Here is a 20728-nt window from a genome sequence, read left to right on the forward strand (position 1 = left end):
CCTTTGGGCATATAATATCCAATTACATAAAGCACTAGTATTTTCATGCTGAAAATTAGAGTGAATCAAGACTACGTTAGTCCAGTTCAGTATCCCTAACCAAAGTCTCGGAGGCTAGCAAGTAAGTTGGATCCACAGGGTTGCCTAGAGTGGATAAAGAGCCCACAGCAAATGTCCGGCGACGAGACCCCCAACACTATTTGAACGCCAGGAATCAAGTACCTACCTTGAAAGCGTCCGTCAACATAAAAGGCCATGATACCCCCAAGAACTCTTCACCGTAAGTCAAAGCACCATCGATTCCGCCTTTCTTTAGACTTTTGGAATCTATCGAAACGCCATCATGCCACTTGCAGCCTGGGCCAACCCTCCAGCCAGGGTCAAACACCCCGATACGGGCCAAGGGTATTCTCAGTTTTCGTGGCCGCTCTATCAGAGCGGTGCGGACTTGGCACTGATCGAGAGGGTCAGAGCCAACCAGAAGCAGGGCGTACCCTTGTCGGATCAAGACAGGGAGCAATTGCTCGCAGCATTTGGGCCACTGACGGGCAAGGCTCTTGCCTACCCAGCTTCGCTCACTAGCGATGAGCGCCGCACAGTGAAGGGATGGCCCGACACCGAGACTCGGCAGGCCAATCTCGAAGCGGTGGGCTTGGGGCACATGACGGCCGAGGAAGTCATGGCCAAGGCCCAAAACGACGCCGGGTGGATGACGCTGGAGCAAGCCAACTTGGTGCGCCAGCGCTTCAACGCGCGGCCGCTGGACGCCTTGGACTGGAAAGTCGACGGCTTCGACAAGGGATTCGCCGTAGAAGCGGTCCAGACGGAAGAGGAAGGTATGACGTACGTTTATGCACATGTGCGTTGGCGCGAGCTCAGTGGGCTGGACGTTTGGGAAGATAGTCGAAGAAACAGTCGAGCAAGATTTGCGGAGCTCGCGGCAAAACGGAAGGATTTGGAAGAGCGAATGGCCAAGGGTCAGCTAACCAAGTGGGAGCTGAGGATAGAAAAGTCGAAGGAGGACTCTCGGCGGGAGAAAGAGGCGCGCAAGTTGGCGGAGGAGAAGCGAATGGCAGAATTGCAGGCCGTCTACGGCACCGGACTCATCGGCTTCGGACTGTACAAGACGCAGGAACTCATGGACCTCCTGGACGAGTATTGGGAGCAGGCGGCCGACTGGAGGGACGGCTTCTTCCGCGGCAAAAAGGACCGGCTGTTCCAGCGGGCCTTGAAAAAGTCTCTCGAGGGCGAAGACAGCGAGTTCCATGTGATGCACAAGGCGGTAACGGGCGAGACGGAGTGGCCCCTGCACTACAAGATCGGTACCAAAATGGCCCGGGAGCTTGTGGCACCCGCCGCGGCCGCATCCGTCTTTCGTCATGACCACCGGACGAACCGCGGACAGGACATGTTCCAGGGCAATTACAAGACATTGCACCCTCGGTATTTCCTGGTCTGGGACCGACACGGCTTCCCGGCCCTCGACAATATTCTCAAGGAAAACACAGTCGTCTTGCCAGAGGTCTGGGTCTACGATGCCGAATGGGAACCGCCGGCGGATGGGGACGGGATCCGCGATGCCGACGGGTACGAGGGGCGTCTCAGGGTCCGCTTCACGTACAACGTGCACGTGCACTTCTGGCCGTTGATCCGGCAAGACGGCTTCGACATGAAGAAGATCTGGATGGAGCAGGAAGACCATACCAAGCCATACCCCTTTCCCGGTCACGACGTCACATACGACAACGTCCGGGAGAAGGTGCCTTGGACCAGTGACGGGGTTCCGGCCGATGTGTGGGCGCAGTTCCAGGAAGCCGTGGCCAAGGGCCAGGGGAGACCAGCTGGGGAAAGCGAACCGATTTCAGAAGAGGATGTTGTCCTGGAGCTGCCACCGAACTTCAAGTTCCCTCCTTCCTGAGGTTAGGGTTTCACGGGGAGAATCTAGTGGCAGAACCCGTATGGTCTCCGTTTGTACCAATAGCAACGTGTTTTGAGGTGATATCGCAGACGCTTTCATTGAATGCGGGTTTAAAGTAGTAATGGTTTCTGTTGGTATTACCAGTTTAGGGGCTACCAGGACTGGTAATAAGGGTGTCACGTACGCAAAGTATACGGACTACCAGGTCTTTCGTACGAAGGACCTAATAAGTTATATTATAATAAATAAGATATATATAATAAATATATTATATTAAACCTTAATTTATTAATATAATTATATTATAATTTATTTAATATTAATTAATAATTATATAAAATAATTATAAATTAATAAAAATAACGAAATAATATATCGATAAAATCCTTAATAATTGTATTAAATAACCCCGAAAAATCTTATAAAATAAAATTTTAAAGAAAAAACGTAACGGATTTTACCGTATAACTCCAAACTTTTTTTCCGAATTATAAAATAAAAAAGAAAAAATAAAATCTTAAATTATATAAAAAACCAGCTATATTATATATTACTTTATACTTTAAATTATTATTATATAAATAAATTTAATAATATTATATTTATTATAATTTTTATAAATAAAACCTTTATTATCGATCCGAACCCGAATAACGATTATATTATATATAAAAATATTATATAAAATATAAGAATTAAAAAAAAAATTTATTAAAAATATATTAATATTACCTTTTAAAATAAAATCCCTAATATAAAAACCCTTTTTAAATCCTTTAAAATAAAAGAAATATATAATATATATTTTATATAATACTTATATAAATACATTACCTTTAAAATTAAAAGGATAAAGCTAAAAAAATAATTTTTTAATAACTTTAAAATATAAAAAATATAACACTTTAAAAAAATAAATTATATAATAATAAAAATATATTTATTATATTTTAATAATAATAACGTTTATATTTTATTTAAAAACTTTTATAATCGACTTATAAATATTATAAAAAAGTTTAAAAAAAAATAAAAAAGGTTTTATATAATAACGATTTTTTTTTTAATAATTTTTATAAATAATTCTAAATATAACGACCTTTTTTAATAAATTTTACGCCCAACTCCGAAATTATAACGGGAATCGATTTAAAATTTATTAAAATAAATATTATTAAACCTTAAAATAAAATATAAAATAACCGATTATATAAAATAATAAATAAATAATTTACAATTTACTTCGAAAACGGACCCGGATATCCTCGATATATAAATTATTTAAAATATTTTAACCTTTCCCGCGTTTAATTTTAAATATATTTTAAACCTTTTATTTTAAAATTTATTCTTTTTATATAACTTTATTTATAATATTTTTTTAAAAAAATTAATATATAATAAAACAATAAACGGAAAAAATTTCCGAAACTTTATTAAAAAATATTAAAAAAAATAAAAGTATTTTAACTTTTTATATAATATTTTTACGAATAAAATTCGAATATTCGTTATTTAATATTAATAAAATAACTTTATAAAAAAATAATATTATATTTTTTTTTAAGTATTTTTATTAATTATATAATAAATTTTTTTATTTATAACTTTAATTTTAAAAAAAAATAAAATAAAATATATTATATTTTTAATAATTATTTTAATACGAAAATAAATTATAATTAATATTATACGGATTAAATTATAATTATTTTTATACGAATAAAAAAAAAAACCTTAAAAAATTATTATATAATATATTAAACGTTTTTTTTAATAAATTATAACTCGTTTAATAAATTTTTAAAATAAACTTTTAAAAGAAAGTTTAATTTTAAATAATTATTGTTTAGGTATATCGAAGAATTTTAATATTTATATCGGCTTTATTTATTAAAAATCGACGTATAAAAGATTTTTTTCGGATTTCTAGGTATCGATAATTGCCGTAATAGATTAAGCGGAAATTTTAATATTCTTATTTAATTAATTATATAAAATTATAAATTTAAAAATATATTTTATCGATTAAAGATTTATAAATAATTATATAAAAAAAAATTATTTTAATTATAAAAAAAAAATATTATATAAAAATTATTAAATATTCTAATTTAATCGGAATTAATAAATATTTTTATTATCTTACTTAAAATTTTTATATAATATAAAATTATCGAACTAATAAATATATTATATTTATTATAAATAAAAATATTAATTAACGAATTATTTTAAAAAAAATTAATTTTATATTTATATATAATATATTTAAATATATAAAAATATTAAAATCGATTTTAAAAATTATAAAACTTTTATATAAAATTAAGAAAGTAAATATAATAACCGTTTTATTAAAATTATATTTAAAAAAAAATTAAAAAGTTTCGATAACGATTTAAAAAACAATTTTAATTTTAATTTTATATAAATAATTAAATATTATTTTATTAACGTTATATTTCTTTATTAATTTATTAGAAATAATATATATTTCATAATTAAATTAATTATATAAATTAAAATGTTTATTTTTTATAATTAATATATTTAAATATATTAAAAAGAATTTTAAAATATTGATATAATAACGTTTTTTATAATTAATAAATTTTAAACGGAAATTTATATATAAAAAAACTTTAATATAAAAATTAATTAAAATTTCGAATTAATAATAATTTAATTTAATAATTCGTTATTTATTATAATAATTAAAATCGTTATTATACGATGGAATTTCGGAATAATAATATATTATATCTTTAAAACGATTATATTATTCTTTTTTTATTTTTTCAATATCGACCGGTTTAAAATATATTATAATAATATTTTAAATATTATTATATAAAAAAAAAAAATATATAATTCTTTATTATTTAAAAATAAAAATATCCGTTTTTTAATATTAATTATATAAAAATAATAATATATTTTATAAAAAAAAAAAACTTTATTATTTATATCAGAAATTTAATTACTTTTTATACGAAAAAGTTATATAATTTCTTAAAAAATATTAACTATAATAATATTACCTCGGCGAATTTTAAAAAAATTTAAAAATTTTATACTAAATATTAATTGTACAATTCAATTTTATAACATTTTAAATTTTTTTTTATAACGAATATAATTTTAATTATAAAATCGTTATTAATATTATATATATTATAAAACGGAATATATTATATATTATTAATATAAATATATTTTTTTAAACTATTATATTTTTTAAACTATTTAATATATAAAATATTTAAAATATTTTTTATCGATATTAAATATATATTTATTTTAAACTTTTTAATATTATATTATATAATTTAAGTATTTATTTTAAAAATAAATTTTAAAATTTTATATAAACGATAAGAATTATATATAAATAAATATTTATTAAAATATATTAAATTATAAAAAAAATCGAAAAAGTTTACGTTTTATTCCGTCGAGTATATAATATTTTTAAAAAAAAAATTTAGTAACTATATTAACCTAGAAACGATTTTCTAAATAATTATTAAAGCTTTAAATAATACCGCCGGCCCAAACGAATTTATTTTTATATTTTTTATTTTTAAAATATATTTATAAATTAATATATAATTTTTATTTTTTTTTAAAATATAAAAAAAAGTTTAAACTATATAAAAAATAATAAAATTATTTCGAAAATATCGTAAAAAGATTAATATTAATCAAGTTTTAAATATATAAAACGGTTTATATATTTATAATATTTTTAACTTTTTATTTTATATTAAAATTTTTATTTAATAGGGAAAAAAAAAATAAAAAAAATTATATAAAATTACCGTTATTAAAAGTTAAATTATTTATATCGATATTAATAACGAATTAAAAAACTTTTAAATAATATAAATTAAATAATTTTTTTTAAAAAAAAAACCGTATTTTAAAAAATAACGAAATAGAATTATACGCGTAATATATATTTAAAAAACCGTTAAAATAATCGTTACTATTTTGCGCGGTAAAGTAATTACCGCGTTAATTTGATATAATAACGGAATAATTATCCTATATAATAATAATTATATACCGTATTATAATTATTAATAATAATATTTCGGACTTAAAAGAAAAAAAAATTATAAATTATATTATAATAATAATACCGGATTTTAAATTATTTTTATATAATACCCTAGTTATATTTTTAATTATAAAAAAACGAAAGAATTATAACTTTATTATAAAATTTCGAAACAATAAAGTTATTATAATTCTTAAACCTTCGTTTTAAAAATTTAACGTTAAAAAAATTAATAATTTAATTATTTAAAAAGTATTTAAATTTATATAACGGTAAATAATATTTAATAAATATTATATCTTTAAAATATAATTTATATAAAAAATAAAAAGGAAAAATATAAAATTATATAAAAAATTTAAATTTATAATTTAAAAATATAGCGATAAAAAAAAAAAATTTTATTTAATCTTTAATAATTTAAAAAATAAATTAACGATTTTTATTTACTTTCGGATTAATTTTAATTTAAAATTTTAAAATATATAAAAAATTATATAATATTATATAAATATATATTTAATTATATAACCGATTTATTTAAAATATATATATAAAACGTTTTTATAAATTCCGGAATCGATTTTTAAAAAAAATAGTTTTTTATATTATTTCTTTATTATATAAATTCGTTAAATTTAATTTATATTAATTTAAAATATATTATAAATATTATATATAATAATTAAATATAATTATTTTAATATATAATTTATATCTCTTTTATATAATAATTAAATCGAAAAAATTCGATATTATAATAATATAAATCGATAATATTTTTAATTTTATAATATCTTTTTTTTAACAAAAAAAAAAAATTAATAAAAATTAAATTTCGTATAAAATTAAAAAAAACTTTTATTAAATAAATATTTATTAAATTTAATAAAAGAAAGATTTTATTATATTTATATAATATCTTTTTTAAATAAAAAAAATAAATAAATTAACTTTAAATTATAAACTTTTAAATAATCGATTAAAATTAATAATATATTTTTTAACGTATAAAAGATATATATATTATTTTAATTTATTAGCCGGAAATATTATATAATTTATCGATCGTTATTTAAATTTAAACTTTTAAAAAAAAAGATATTAAATATTTAAATATATAAATTATTTAATAAATTAAAAATTTAATATAAAGGTTTCGATATATTTTATTCGATTTTTATTATATAAAAATATATATTTTTATTAATAGTTTTTTTATAAATAATAAAAATTTTATTTCTTAATTTAAATATTTTATTTTTATTAAATAGGAAATTAATTATATAAAAAATTAATTTAAAATTTAAAAAAATATCGTTTATTAAAATTTAATAAAATATAAAAAAGTTACCTAAAATATATTAATAAATAAATTATATAATATAATATTAAAGGTTAATAACGATATCGTTTTAAATTTTATATTTTAATAGATTATATAAACTTTTAAATTTTAAAATATTTTAATAATATTTTATATAAATTTATAATTTTTTTATAAATATTTCATTAAATTTAAAACAATAAATAAAAAAAAGTTTATAATTAATATTATATTACTTTAAGAATTATATAAAAGGAAAGAAATTATCGAAATTTATTAAATCGACGACCGAAATAATTTTATTAATACTTTTATTGAAAAATCTTTAAATATAACTTTTAAATAGCTTATTTTTATAAATAAATTTATTATATAAATTAAGGTATATATCGAAAAACTTACCTTATACGCTAAATAAGCGATACGGAATTATTATATAATATTTTTTTTTTTTTTTTTTTTTTTTTTTTTTTTTCATATAAAATATACGGTTATTATTAAGTATTTTTTATATTAAAAACTATATAAGAGAATCGAAGAAAAAGAAATATAATTATATTTATTTTAAATTTTAAAAAAAGAATTTATTATATAAAAAATTTTTTTTTATTTATTATTATACGATATTTATTATATAATTAATTTTATTTATAAACTATTATAATATTAACGTTATTTTTATTATTATTATTATTATTATTATTTTAAGAAATATAATATTAATTATTATATAATATTTAAATATATAAAATATAAATATTATTTTAATATAATTAAAATTAAAAATAGTTATAAAACGAATAATTATTTAATATATTATAACGGTTTTTATATAGAATTAATAAAATATTACGGGAAATAATAAATAAATTATAAAAATAATTTTCATAATAAAAAAAGTGGATATAAACGAAACGGGGGGTATTAATTTAAGAAATTCGGATTTTAATATCGCGGCTCGGTATTTAATATATTTATTTTTTATCGGCTTATTATATAAAAATAATATTAATAAATTATTTAAATTAATAGAAATAATAGGGAAAGATAAAATAATTATATATTAATATAAAAAATAAGGAAGAAGTTTCGATTAATTATTAATTTAATTAAAATTAAAATTTAATAATATTAATTATTAATATTAATAATAATAAAAGTATTAAATATATTAATACTTAGGATATTTTAATTATCGATAATAATAATTTAATTATTATTATTTATTATATAAAAATATATAAAAATAAAAAAATAAGAGATATATATATATAATAATATTAATTATTTATATAAAATAAAAATTAATAAAAGTAAATAATAAAAAAATAAAAAAAATATTTTTTATATAAAAAATTAATTTAATATTTATATTAATAAAAGGGAAGAATTTTTTAAATTATTAATTTAATAATTTTATATTTAATTTAAAAATTTAAAAGAATAAATTATTAATTTATATAATTTTAATTTTTTTATTAATTTATATAATTTTAATTTTTTTTATTAAAGGAATATAAATTAAAAAATTAAATAAAAAATTAAATATTATAAAAGGTATCGGCGATTCTGTTTTTATTAATTTAATTACGATAACGGAATTAAGTATTAATAATAATATTTATATAAAAAAAAAACGGAAAAATTAAATAATTTAATATATTTATATAAGAAACGATAAAAATATAATAAAAGTAGAAAAAAGATTTAGAAAAGAGAGCCGCTTTTTAAAAAAAAAAATTATTAATATTAATATTATTAACTTAAAGGTTATTAAAATTAATAATAAAAGTATTACGTATATAAAGTGTACAGATTATTAAATCTTTTATATAAAAAACTTAATAAATTATATTATAATAAATAAGATATATATAATAAATATATTATATTAAACCCCAACTTACCGGTACGATCGTACTATAGCCCATTTAATAGTTTCCAATCTGATACAATAAGAAAAGAAAGAAAGAAATATATCAAGTCACAAGCATATCTTGCCTGTACTTGTTAAGGGCCCGGTCCTGCATATCCTACTCTGCTTAGTAGCTTCATCTAAGCGTGATCAATTGCTCTTCAGTCGACAAGGGCTCGAGTATGTCTCTTTCCCAGTCCACCATTGCCTTGACACTGGGAAGAAAAGCTCTCACAATCCCTACTCTCTCATAATGCTCACCCGTCGAGGGAGCCAGCTCGGACGGTACATGTTTGAGCACCATAAAGTACATCGTTCGAGTCAATATCACTGTATCTCCATGTCGGCGCGATACATCATACATGTACATAGTCCAGATGGGTGCCAATCTGCAAGAGCTACCGCCGGCAGAACCATGAGTGAATTCGAAAGTACTGTCTTCGAACAAGAAGTCTGGGAAGAAGTCAAATTCAACTTCCCGCGGGACTATGAGCGGATTGTATTCCTTAGATCTACAATCCGCCTTAATGTAGTCACCCAAGCGTTCGTAGTGCCGTGTCGATTCAAATATGTATTTTTGTCCCTTCCTAGTTGCAAGTGTGCAGCTGGGACAGTTGCTCCGGACTTTCCCAGGAATGAGACGAGCACGCAGTCGTAAGTATCCATCCACCACCTCACCAAACTTATTCAGGCCTCTGGGTGTGCAATTTACCTCGACTATGCGCTTTCGGAAGGCGTGAAGCGAGAGGCTCGCTTGGGACTTCCCTATCTGGGCCGGAAAGCGCACACCGGAATCAGCATCCACACTTGCCCACGACCAGGATGGAACCCGCCATTTCGGGCGGCCAGGCGTCTCGGTCTCAGTAGGCTTCGTTGGCTCGGTGATCCATAGTAGATCCTCGGCAAATGTCTGCTCCCACAGTCCGGCGAGGTAACGGCCCCTGCCAGAAGCCGAGTTACTAGCGCAAGCGGACAAAGCTGGAAGCTTATCACTGCCCTTCGTGATCCTCAAGCTCGAGAATGTGGTTACGGCGTTGAGCCAACTCTGCATCGTTTTGCTGAAGTTCAAGTTTCTGTTGTGTTCTCTCTTGGCCCTGAGTTGTGCCTCATGCCTAGAGTCCATGTGTGGCGCAATCTTGTTGTTGCCGCACTGGCAGGTGAACCGCGTGCGACATTCGAACTGAAGCTCTCGGTGATGGCATAGGAGAGTCCGACGCGACAGCATGCGCTCCTGGTAGACCCAGGCTCGAGTCAGGAGGGGTTTTTGGCATGAAAAGTCCTCCGTAGACTTCTCCCGCACACCGAGGCCGGCTTTCAGGCCATCTTTGAGTGGCATATCTAGACAAATATCCTCCAGAGGACTACACGGGAAGCACCCACCCTTGGAATCAGGTGATGACACTGCAGCAATGGTGATATATCCGTTACTGTAGACGTCGCCCATTTTGCTGGACTCAATTTGCCAGTCTATCTCGGAGTCTTGGATGATACACAGTGAATCGATCCATAAATATTGCAGACCGAGCGCACGGGTGATTGTGATGGCGTCCCGGAACGTTTTTGGCAACCTGTTCCAGGCAATGAAGTCCAGATTTTCAGAAATCGTCCCAGTCTTTGTCAGCACCGGCATCGGTGTCGTCCCCCAACAATGAGACAGACAAGCGAATCGTGCGCTGATGTCTCGATCCTCGATCAGCCGGATCCCTGGCTCGCCTTCTTTAACGAGCTCAACACAATCGAGTACTCGCTTGGGCAACTTTGTGGTCTCGTCAGCCCGGCAAGCATCGTGGGCTGCGTCACAGTGTCTCACCCAGCCCCGAGCTGTCTGTAGTGATCCGATGTTGGAGGTCACACCCGAGAGTGTTTGCGCAGAATGCATGCCAAAGATCGCGGTTGTGCTGTCTAGAACACATGATCAGCTTGCACTGCTCTCAATGCAATATATGTATACTGGCTGCCATACCAGAGTCACAGAAAAGTTGAAATTCGCGCGATCGGCCAGTGTCTTGACTGGTAATCCGCAAGGAATAGTGGTAGTCAAGCCATTCGAATACAACAGCATCCCGCGCGAGGTCTACGTGCTCGAGGAGTATGCGGTCCAGCACGCGACTCAAAAACTTGCAAGACCCACAGCCACTGCCAGCTGATGCAGCCATCTCATTGAAACGGAAACTGATACGTTTCTTGCGGTTCGGCTTCTGAATAGATTCAGTGTCCCGGCCGGTCAAGAACTCTTCTCTCTTTTTGTTCCTAGCTCTCTTGATCGAATTCCGACCGGTCGGGAGACTAATAATATCAATGAAGCGCTCCCAATCTGGGCAGTCCAGCTTGCAGCCTTCTGTTCCCATGAGGGTGAACAGATTGACCCGTGTCTTGTCGTAGGAGGGCGCGACAGGTTGAGAAACGGTTTCTTCGGGCATGGTGTCTTTCGAACCGGTCACGCCGGGGCATACTCATCACGGGTGATAGTCTTGTTTGTTTTGCTAAATGGGCAAGAGCCCAATGTCGTCCCTTGTAAGATATGCCATAGAAGTCAGCTGAGATTTAGCACAGATTGAGAGGAAGACATAGCCATTGGAGTAATGCTCGTGTATGCCTTGCGCGGGGTAGGGCGTTGCGGCTGAACAGTTGACGATGCTTTCGGGATTTCATTGGACCACCTAGTTCAGGTTTGTGTTACCCAATAAACGTGAGACCATCAGAGCTTAGACTGGCAAGCTAACGCTTCCTTTGTATCATCTTGACCGAACGTATGCAGGGGCTCGATCGCATGGGTTGACCTGAGAACATCTCCTCGTCCTCCAACACTCATATTAGGACGAGGATCTACCTAGCACAGCATCACCCCTGGACTACTACCTATGCTAAAGGTGCCGTCCCTGAGGAATCCTTGCATGGAAGAACATTATTGTGGAAAGCTCCAGACTTGTCTTCACCATATAAAGTTGTAGTGTGTGCAATCCCAGTCGTCTGATGTTTCCGATAAGCGTGCGGGACGGGCCGTGTCAACTTTAAACGTCTATTTCAACGTATCCACCAGGCTTTCCAGGTGAATCCCCTAACATCGGTCTACCAAAGCCTTGGGGTCAACGAAACTCCACTCAGGCGAGTTCCCATACGCGAAGTGTGCCAGGGAAGATGAGCCAGGTTCGAAGCGGGGCCACCCAGCATGGCTCAATCCATTGACAGGATCCGCAGTGAACTGAGCCCACAGATGTTGCATCAACGCCGTTGTCTTCTCTTGTGGCAGGGACGGCGGGATACCCGCGACAGCCTCCGAGTTCCCGAATATCATATGCATGTCAACGCCATGATAGGCGCCGCTAGTCGGGTACAGCCGGGTGTTTTCCCAGTCGCCAAAGTAGCGGTATTGCCACACGGGGACACCGACGGCTCGGCGGCTCAGCGCCTGCGCGTAGTTGGGACACGTGAAGGATGTCAGCAAGAACTCGTCGCCCTGGGCTTTGGTGACGTTGATACCGCGTCCATAGGCGGATATTACGTAGTACCCCTGTTCGTTGTCGTTGTTTCCAAGGACATATGGCTGTTTTGCATGCTTGGGTTAGCTGACTGGGGTTTCCTCATCCTCATTCTGCTTGCCTTGACTTGGGCTTAGAGCTGACTTACAAGTCGGGCGAAGTTGCCATCTCGTGAGCGCTTGTCGTAGTCGGAGAAGACCAGCTTTTCATCAGCCTGTGGGTAAAATGGTGGAGTAGACCGCACCGGGTTGTTACTGGCTGCAGATGGTACCTGGGATGCGGCCTTCAGTATTTCCGTCCAGCCCTTGGTTCTCATACACGCCAGAGTCTTCTCGTCGGCGCCGCATCCCAGGGTTTGTGAAACATTGTCCCAATTGCTGACCTGACGGCTAGGTTCATTCAGGGGAAAACTGAGGGCGTTGCCGGAATGGGATATGAGCCCACTGACGATCGGCTCTTCTTGATACGCATAAGCCCAATAGTCCACAGCCACGCCGCCGGCCGATTGCCCGAAGAGCACCATGCGGGAGGAGTCACCCCCAAAGCTTGCGATGTTGTCCCGGATCCACTCCACGGCGAGCCGCTGGTCCCGAAGACCGAGGTTTCCTGCCGCATCTGGCGCTCCGGGGAACCCGAAGATGTTGACCCGGTAGTTCAGCGTGACCACGACGACGTCCTCGGCGTCCGCGAGGGCCTGGCCGTCGTAAAACGGGGTGTGGGTATTGCCATTCGCGAAGCGTCCACCGTACAGGAAGATGAGAACAGGCTTTTGTTGGGCAGCGGAGGGGGTCGGCTTGGTCCATATGTTGAGAGTCAGGCAGTCCTCACTTTGAGTATTGCCGGCGCTGCCGACGAAGTAGTTGATGATGCGCTGGGCTTGGGGAGTGAAGCCGGGGAAGTCCACCGGCTTGGACGGCGCCTGAGGACAATCACTAGAAGAGGTTCGGTCAGTAGAAGAACAGTACACGTTTCGCAACTCTAATGGATGTCATACAAGCCCTGTAGCTCATGTATTAGCCAATCTTCTAGGTGTTTTAGCTTCGGGTTTTGATGCAGAGAGGAGGGACACTTGCCCAGTTGGATGCATTCAGGGTTACACCAGAACTCCGCAACGGCACCGGCGGAGCAAAGCGCAATTCTCCGATGGGAGGCGCAGCGTAGGGGATACCCAGGAACTCGACCACGTTGCTTCGGTTCGGGCCCGGATGCCCAAGAAGCAGACCGCTGGTAGTATTGGCCGTTATTGGTGAGGGGTAGTAAGATGTTGCCGCATCCTGGCTGCAGTTCCCAAGAGCAGAGAAAGCTGCAAATAAGAGAATTGTAATCGCATGTGCCATGGTACAGACAAAATTCAAGTGTCCTATACATGTGGTAGCGGTGAATCTCCAATTACCTCGTGAGATGTCGCAAATTCGATGATGCATGGCAAAAGAACCACGCAGCATACGTGGAAGATGCCACTTCCGGCTGCTGGCTAAAAGCAATATCTGCACTTTTTTCTTCTTTCTTTTTTTTTTCGATTCGTACTAAAATTCCTCGATAAAAATAAAATACTTATAAAAAACAAATTACCTTAAAAACAATAAATTTAAAAATAAAATATTATACTTAATATTTTCGAAACTTTTAAAAATATTTTAATAATTATAACTTTTATAAATCGATAAAAGTTTAATAACGGTTAATAATTATAAAATTTCCTCTTTAATTCCAGTTTTATTTCTAATCGTTATTAATAACTTAATGGATTATATATAAAAAATTATCCTTATTTCCTTTATTAATTATTTAAAAGTCTTTTATTTAATATAACTATAATAATATGCGTCGATGTGGATTTGCCGCCGTTTTAGGCAGGAAGTGCCTGCTAATCCGGCGGTCATTCCACACGCTCGGACCCTCCCGCCTGCCAAACAGCTATCCCGCAAATCGTTCACCGCCTTCCTTAAAGTCTACACAGTCTGACCGCCTTCCTGACCAGGCTTTTGGCAACCCCCTGTTCTTCGGCTCTTTCATAGACTCACGCCGCCTCCGACCGTTGGCCATTTCCGTCTTGACCCCCCTAGCTTGGCTCCCTCTTCTGCTCACCTTTTGCGACGCTCGCTGCCTTGGTTCATTCCAATACTTTCTCCCCTCGATCTAGCATCTATTTCCGGCTCTCTGTGCACTCGTCAACATGCATTTGAATAGTCGCTTGCGCCCCTCCCTACTTAGGGTGCTGCTTTGTCTCTCACCTTTCCCTTCTCCCTAGGCCCATACTCTCGAGCCCCCTCCTCGTTGCCTCTTTCACACGCATCACCCGTTACCCATACTTAATCTTCTTCCTCCGATCTAGCTTCTGGGACTGAGCCGTACCTCCGCCCCCTGCCCTTTGCCCTTGAAGCCTTCAATACTCTCCAGCGTGTCGCATGTCGCCTCGATTCTCCAACGTGCCCAGACGGGCGAGACAGCGGAAAGGTGTGCGCCGAAATGCTCGAGCCAGCAACAAAGCCCCGTCTGCCGAAGGAAACGATGCCAACTCCCCAATACCCCGACAGGTTGACGATGATTTCAATGTGCCCGACCACCCACAGGCCAGCGGCGTTTCATCTGACAGCACTCGACGAAGTCCGCGGGGATACCAGCGCAATACAAGAACCGTCAACAGGGCGGTAATGTCTACTACGATACCGAGAGCTACAGACTCCCGCTCGGGATCGATATGCTCCCTCGATTCAGGCACAGACAGTGATGACGAGCTCGAGGAGGATGGCGCGGGGTCAGACTCGGACTTGGACCGCAGCGCAGCTTCTCTGCCCGACTCTGCCTACGCCTCGGGCGAAGGCGATGCTGATGAACGCAACCTCTTGCAGCAGTTCATCGACCAATGTCGAATCGAGGGCCCTACCGTGGCCAACCACGACCCCAAGACCACCAGGGTAGTGGATACTGAGAACCAAAAATGGCAGCTGTATGCTATATCGGCCCGCCTTGGATGCGTATAATAAGCTGACATCTTCCTTTAGGTTCTGCAAGGAAATGAAGGATGAAGAAAAGGCAGCTCGGCTGGGCTGCGAGCTCTTGCTCTACGAACCCAAAGCTACCTTAGAAGCCTGCGATGCTGCTATCTTCAAGGGGTATCTCCATTGGAGGGTCAAATCCTCGAAAGGCGGGATCAAGAAAGAATCGTCCATCATGACCTACTGGAACAATCTCTGCATGTTCTATGCGAGAGAGACGAAACGTTACATGGACGGTGGAATCCTTTATGATATCAACAATGTGAGTGTATCGCTATTGCCTTATTCATCCGCCACTGCTAACATAGCTTTGGTGGGTACATGCCAAACTTACGCCCATGTTCGATCTGGACACGTCAAAAAAGGAGAAGGCAGGTCTTTATGTTTCTGACTTGGATTTGATCCTGCATCACCACTGGGTCACAGACGAAGAGGTGTATGCCCACGAACGATTACGTGTCCAGCTGGCGGCCATTCTTATCATCGCCGGTGCAACTTCTACTAGGCCTGAGGCATTGATTGGGAATCTGCGTTACAGAGATGTACTCTTCCAGCTCTTTCCCCCTGGTGACGGGGGAAAGCGGTCTCGCCTGGGGTTAGTCGTGGACTTTGTGAATGTTAAGAAGACAGGAGGCTCGCGTGATCCTAAGAAGTTTGGGTTCCACGAGGAAGACACGCTACTGCATGATCCAGTCCTTCACATGCTGTCGTTAGCCTTTGCAGACGATGCATTCTTCAACCAGTTCGGATTTGTGGGGGGCATTTACGATTTGGTCGTCCCGCCAGAGTCCGATCGGCTTAAATTGCGGTGGAAAGAGGAGTGGCTAGACCGCCCCATCTTCCGGGATGTGGAGTTAGCTAACGGCGTCAAGATATCACTCACAAAGGCTCTTAAGTATAAGAAAGTTCGCGATCATCTAGTCCGGCTTGGGATCGCTCTGGGATATGCCAAAAGGTTGGAGTTCTACGACATTCGACGTGGATCTGGCAAAAAGCTGCACAGTAAGACCCTCCGTCAAAGCTCAAACGAATGTGCTGCTGACACACTGCAGAGGCACTCAGCCCCGAAGAGAGGAACAAGGCCATGGGGCACAAACTTGGAGACTCGTCAACCTACACCCGATATTACATGACTCACTTTATTGATGCAGATACACAAGCTATTGTGTTTGGAGGCGACCTGCAGTCAGATTTCGTGCATCTCATGGGCCGACTGGTCCGGAATAGTCACGCTCCGACAAAGCTCACCGACCAGCAGATGTATGAAGTCAATAAGGATCATCAGCTCGCCAAATTACGCTCCGAAAGAGATGGTATCAACAATCGTATCAAGGCCGCCCCGGACGCTGAGATCCCGGAGCTGCATAGCCGTCGGAAAGTACTTCAAAATGAGATTGACAGTTTGACAAAGAAGTTGCGTCACAACCGGTTTCAAACCGCAATTAGGGAGTTTCACGAAACATTCCACTCGGATGAGGTTGCCAGGCAGCTCCATGGTATCCGCCCATCCACGCTGCTGGCTCCGCCGTCTATTGAATATGACCTGCCTGAGCGTGCCGAAGTCGCTCGCTTGTTTTCCCTGGCCGCCGAAGTGTCCAACAGGGACAGCCTACATCAGCTACGTATAAGACTTATTAATGCGCTAGCCCTGCTCTCGAAGCGACGAGAGAGCCCTTGCCGGAAAGCGAAATCCAAATCTGGGGACAGAAAGGGAGCACCAAAGCCTCCCGGAAATCCTATGATACCTACTCCACCCGAGGATATGGAGTCCAGCAGGATAGGCACAAGCCCCAGCCACCCAGCCGCGCGCTCGAAGCTATTTTGCCCCTTTTGCAAATGGGCCGATCATGAGGTGGGCAACGCCCAACGTCAGAAGGTTTGGCGGATAGATAGCCTGGCCAGGCATATTCGTCGCCAACATTTGGCTAAGCAGCCTGAATCTTTTGATTGTCCTTATGATGATTGCAATGCTATTCTGTGGGGCACAGAACATTTCACAGCTCACATGGCTCGCGGACATGGCATTGAGTTTCCGCCGTCTATCCTCTTGTAGATAGATTACTTTCTTTGGCGAAGATGATTGAAGGTGTCACATTGAGGGTCAAGGGCGGGTGTTGGTTGAGGATACGAGATTACTTGAATATGACCTTTGCTGAGAACAGGACTAGCTATCCTAATCAGAATTGCGACAGCATAGCACGCAGCCCGTCGCTAGCTCTGAACACGGTGCTTTGATTGACTTATCTGGCGCCCGGTGATTTGCGGAGTGCATCGCCAACCTAACACTTTGTGAAGTGTGAATTCAATGTTTCTTTTTTCCTCTCGGGCAGTCTTCCACGTCAAATTATGATATGATGCTAGGAGCAGTCAGACCCCGCAATCTTCGCCCATAGTGCTCACCGCCTTCCCTATCCTCTTATGCTTCTGACCGCCTTCCTTATTCCCTCATGCTTCTGACCGCCTTCTTAATTGTTTGACCCTTCTATCACACCCTCCATGTAAAAAGTAGCGACTGATTTCGATCTGTGTGCTTACGATCCCGCTGCCTGTGCCCCAAAGCCGACGAGCATCACACTTTTGCATCCATTTTTAAAGTACATCTCTGCATCTTCCGCCTGCATGTAAACCTCTGGTGTCGTGGCTCAGTTCGATCCCGTCTTCGTCATTCATTACATGTAAGCCCGGACACCCTCTTTCCTCTGTTGTTGTTTACTTGACGTATGAAGCTTGTATCGTTCCTGTCCTATGCTTAGATCTCTTTACGTGCAAGAGAAACACACGAGTGACTAGTTTATTCTAGTTGGATAGATTTTACGAAATTTGGACCCAATCAGCTACCATATTCTGTCCACTTGCTATTATACGACTGGCAAATTCGGGCAAGACAGAGTATAGAGATTCGCGTAGGGGCAAGGGTGTCAACAACCAAACCAAATCAAACCAACAATTTCAGCCAATTCAGCCAATCAAACCGGGACATTTATAGTCAGCATCAACCAAATCACATCTGGCCCCTTGGTTTGGTTTGGTTGGTTTGGTTTGGTTGTTTGCAGCCTTGCGTAGGGGTATGAAGCTACATTCACTGGAATATGGCCCTCCTTCAACTGACTGTCTGGGAACTTTACTAGCTAGCATTGCACACCTAGCAGCGACCTCGAGCCGAGCATCAGAGCCTTGTTGATTTTAGTATTGACAATAGCCAATAGAAGAGGGAGTGAGATGCAAGACCAATTACAAATACCATCGTTGCATGGGTGTCCAGTAGTCTTTACATGGATTTCATATCTTTAAACGAGTAGCCGGATGATCTTACCTGAGCTTCACGTGAGCTTTCTAAGCAATAACTGAGTTGCCTGAGCCATGCCTGGGCTGCCTGAGCTGTGCGGAGCTGCCTTCAGGGTTTGGTTAACAGGGGTGCGAAAGCAGCGCCTCTAAGAATGACGAACGTACGTGAATTCAGAAGGACACCTATCGGAGCTAGTTGCATGCCGACAACGAGCAGAAGGAAAAGGCTTTTTGGCACTCCGAAATTGCGCCGCTTCAGCTGGCCCAAACGGAGTGGATGAAGATCATTGAAGTCAGTACAGTACAGTCGCTAGCGAAACCTACGTCCTCTTTCCACTCTTTGATAGTTCTCGTTCTGGATCCACTTTGGCGGGGTAGCTGTTGACACCATGTACCCCGCCATGCTCCCAGGTACAGAGCCAATCTCTGCCTTTGCTACTCCTTCACTTGTACATCCATGAATCGATTGCTATACTTACTCTTGGGTTACTTATGCTCAACGAGAGCTAGAGCTAGAAACTGTTGGCAGTCGTATGCATTCATTGTGGCACTGCAATTGTTCCTGTAAGCGTCTACAAACAGATGTTTGACAGAATCCGGTCAACGTCGTTTTCGGCGTTGAGTTATTATAATAACGCTGACCAGTTTCTGTCAAAACATCTGATTGTAGACGCTTACAAGAACGATTGCAGCGCCGAATAGAGCTTGTACCACCTGTCAGCAGCTTCTCTCGTCGAGGATAAATCGATTCAAGAGTATCGTAATCGGTTTGTGGATGTACATGGGAAAGAGACGGAAAGGCAGAAATTGGCTCTGTACCTGGGAGCATGGCGGGGTACATGGTGTCAACAGCTACCCCGCCAAAGTGGATCCAGAACGAGAACTATCAAAGAGTGGAAAGAGGACGTAGGTTTCGCTAGCGACTGTACACACAATCACACACAATTAATTTACGCCCGGGCGGCGGAGCCGAAAGGGCAACGGACGCTAATCTACGGTACATTCTTGAATCGCTTACTTGTCACCCAAAGCAGTCACTAGCGAAACCTACGTCCTCTTTCCACCCTTTGATAGGGACCCCCTTTGGCGGGGTAGCTGCTGATGTACCCCGCCATGCTTGCAGGTATAGAGCCAATCTGTGCCTTTGCTACTCCTCGACATGCACATCCACAAATAGATTACTATATTCTTGGATTGCTTATGCTCAACGAGAGCTAGTGCCAAAAACTGTTGACAGTCTAGGCTTTCCTTATGGCACTATGTACAATCGTTCCTGTAAACAGATGTTTTGACTACAGATCCAGTCAACTTCGTTTTCGGCGTTGAGTTATGTATTGCAGTAACGCTGAGTAAATTCTGTTTCGAGAATGACTACAGTGGCAGGTAGAGCATATACCACCTGTCGGCAGCTTTTTCGTCAGGGATAAGATAATGCAATAGTCTGATCGGGTTATGGACCCACAAGAAAAAGATAACAAAGCCAAAAATCCAGCTCCGTACCTGCGAGCATGGCGGGGTACATGTTGTCAGCAGCTACCCCTGCAAAGTCGGTTCGGAATGAGAACGATCAAAGAGTGGAAAGAGGACGCAGGTTTCGCTTGTGACCATACCCTATTTCTCTGTCGGTCGCTCCTCTCTGTCAATACGTGCCTGTGTAGGGTCCCGTTAGTAGTATTCCCAGCAGGCCGTGAAAACCGACTCCTGGCAACGAGGTAGTGCGGGTATCTGTACAGCACGTA

General features: G+C 37.2%; 4 protein-coding genes across 4 annotated transcripts; 2 read left to right on the plus strand and 2 right to left on the minus strand.

Annotated features, from left to right (window-relative positions):
* Positions 1-343: 343 nt before the first annotated feature.
* On the plus strand, positions 344-1918 carry PG985_005398 (uncharacterized protein; the record flags this gene model as incomplete). Its single annotated transcript, XM_066825167.1, has 1 exon — positions 344-1918. One exon carries the CDS (start codon positions 344-346, stop codon positions 1916-1918), a length of 1575 nt encoding a protein of 524 aa, XP_066688327.1.
* A 7444-nt stretch (positions 1919-9362) lies between these two features.
* Positions 9363-11646, minus strand: PG985_005399 (HET domain-containing protein; the record flags this gene model as incomplete). The annotated part of the gene is made up of 2 exons (XM_066825168.1): positions 9363-11128; positions 11190-11646. The coding sequence occupies 2 exons, from the start codon at positions 11644-11646 to the stop codon at positions 9363-9365; spliced, it is 2223 nt and encodes a 740-aa protein (XP_066688328.1).
* A 638-nt stretch (positions 11647-12284) lies between these two features.
* On the minus strand, positions 12285-14042 carry PG985_005400 (carboxylesterase; the record flags this gene model as incomplete). The annotated part of the gene is made up of 3 exons (XM_066825169.1): positions 12285-12770; positions 12854-13683; positions 13775-14042. The coding sequence occupies 3 exons, from the start codon at positions 14040-14042 to the stop codon at positions 12285-12287; spliced, it is 1584 nt and encodes a 527-aa protein (XP_066688329.1).
* A 1071-nt stretch (positions 14043-15113) lies between these two features.
* On the plus strand, positions 15114-17757 carry PG985_005401 (uncharacterized protein; the record flags this gene model as incomplete). Its single annotated transcript, XM_066825170.1, has 4 exons — positions 15114-15655; positions 15711-15966; positions 16013-16706; positions 16757-17757. The coding sequence occupies 4 exons, from the start codon at positions 15114-15116 to the stop codon at positions 17755-17757; spliced, it is 2493 nt and encodes an 830-aa protein (XP_066688330.1).
* Between the last annotated feature and the right edge of the window lie 2971 nt (positions 17758-20728).

Source organism: Apiospora marii (assembly GCF_038362585.1).
Source record: "Apiospora marii strain CBS 49790 chromosome Unknown utg000003l_segment0_segment0, whole genome shotgun sequence".
Taxonomy (NCBI): Eukaryota; Fungi; Ascomycota; class Sordariomycetes; order Amphisphaeriales; family Apiosporaceae; genus Apiospora; species Apiospora marii.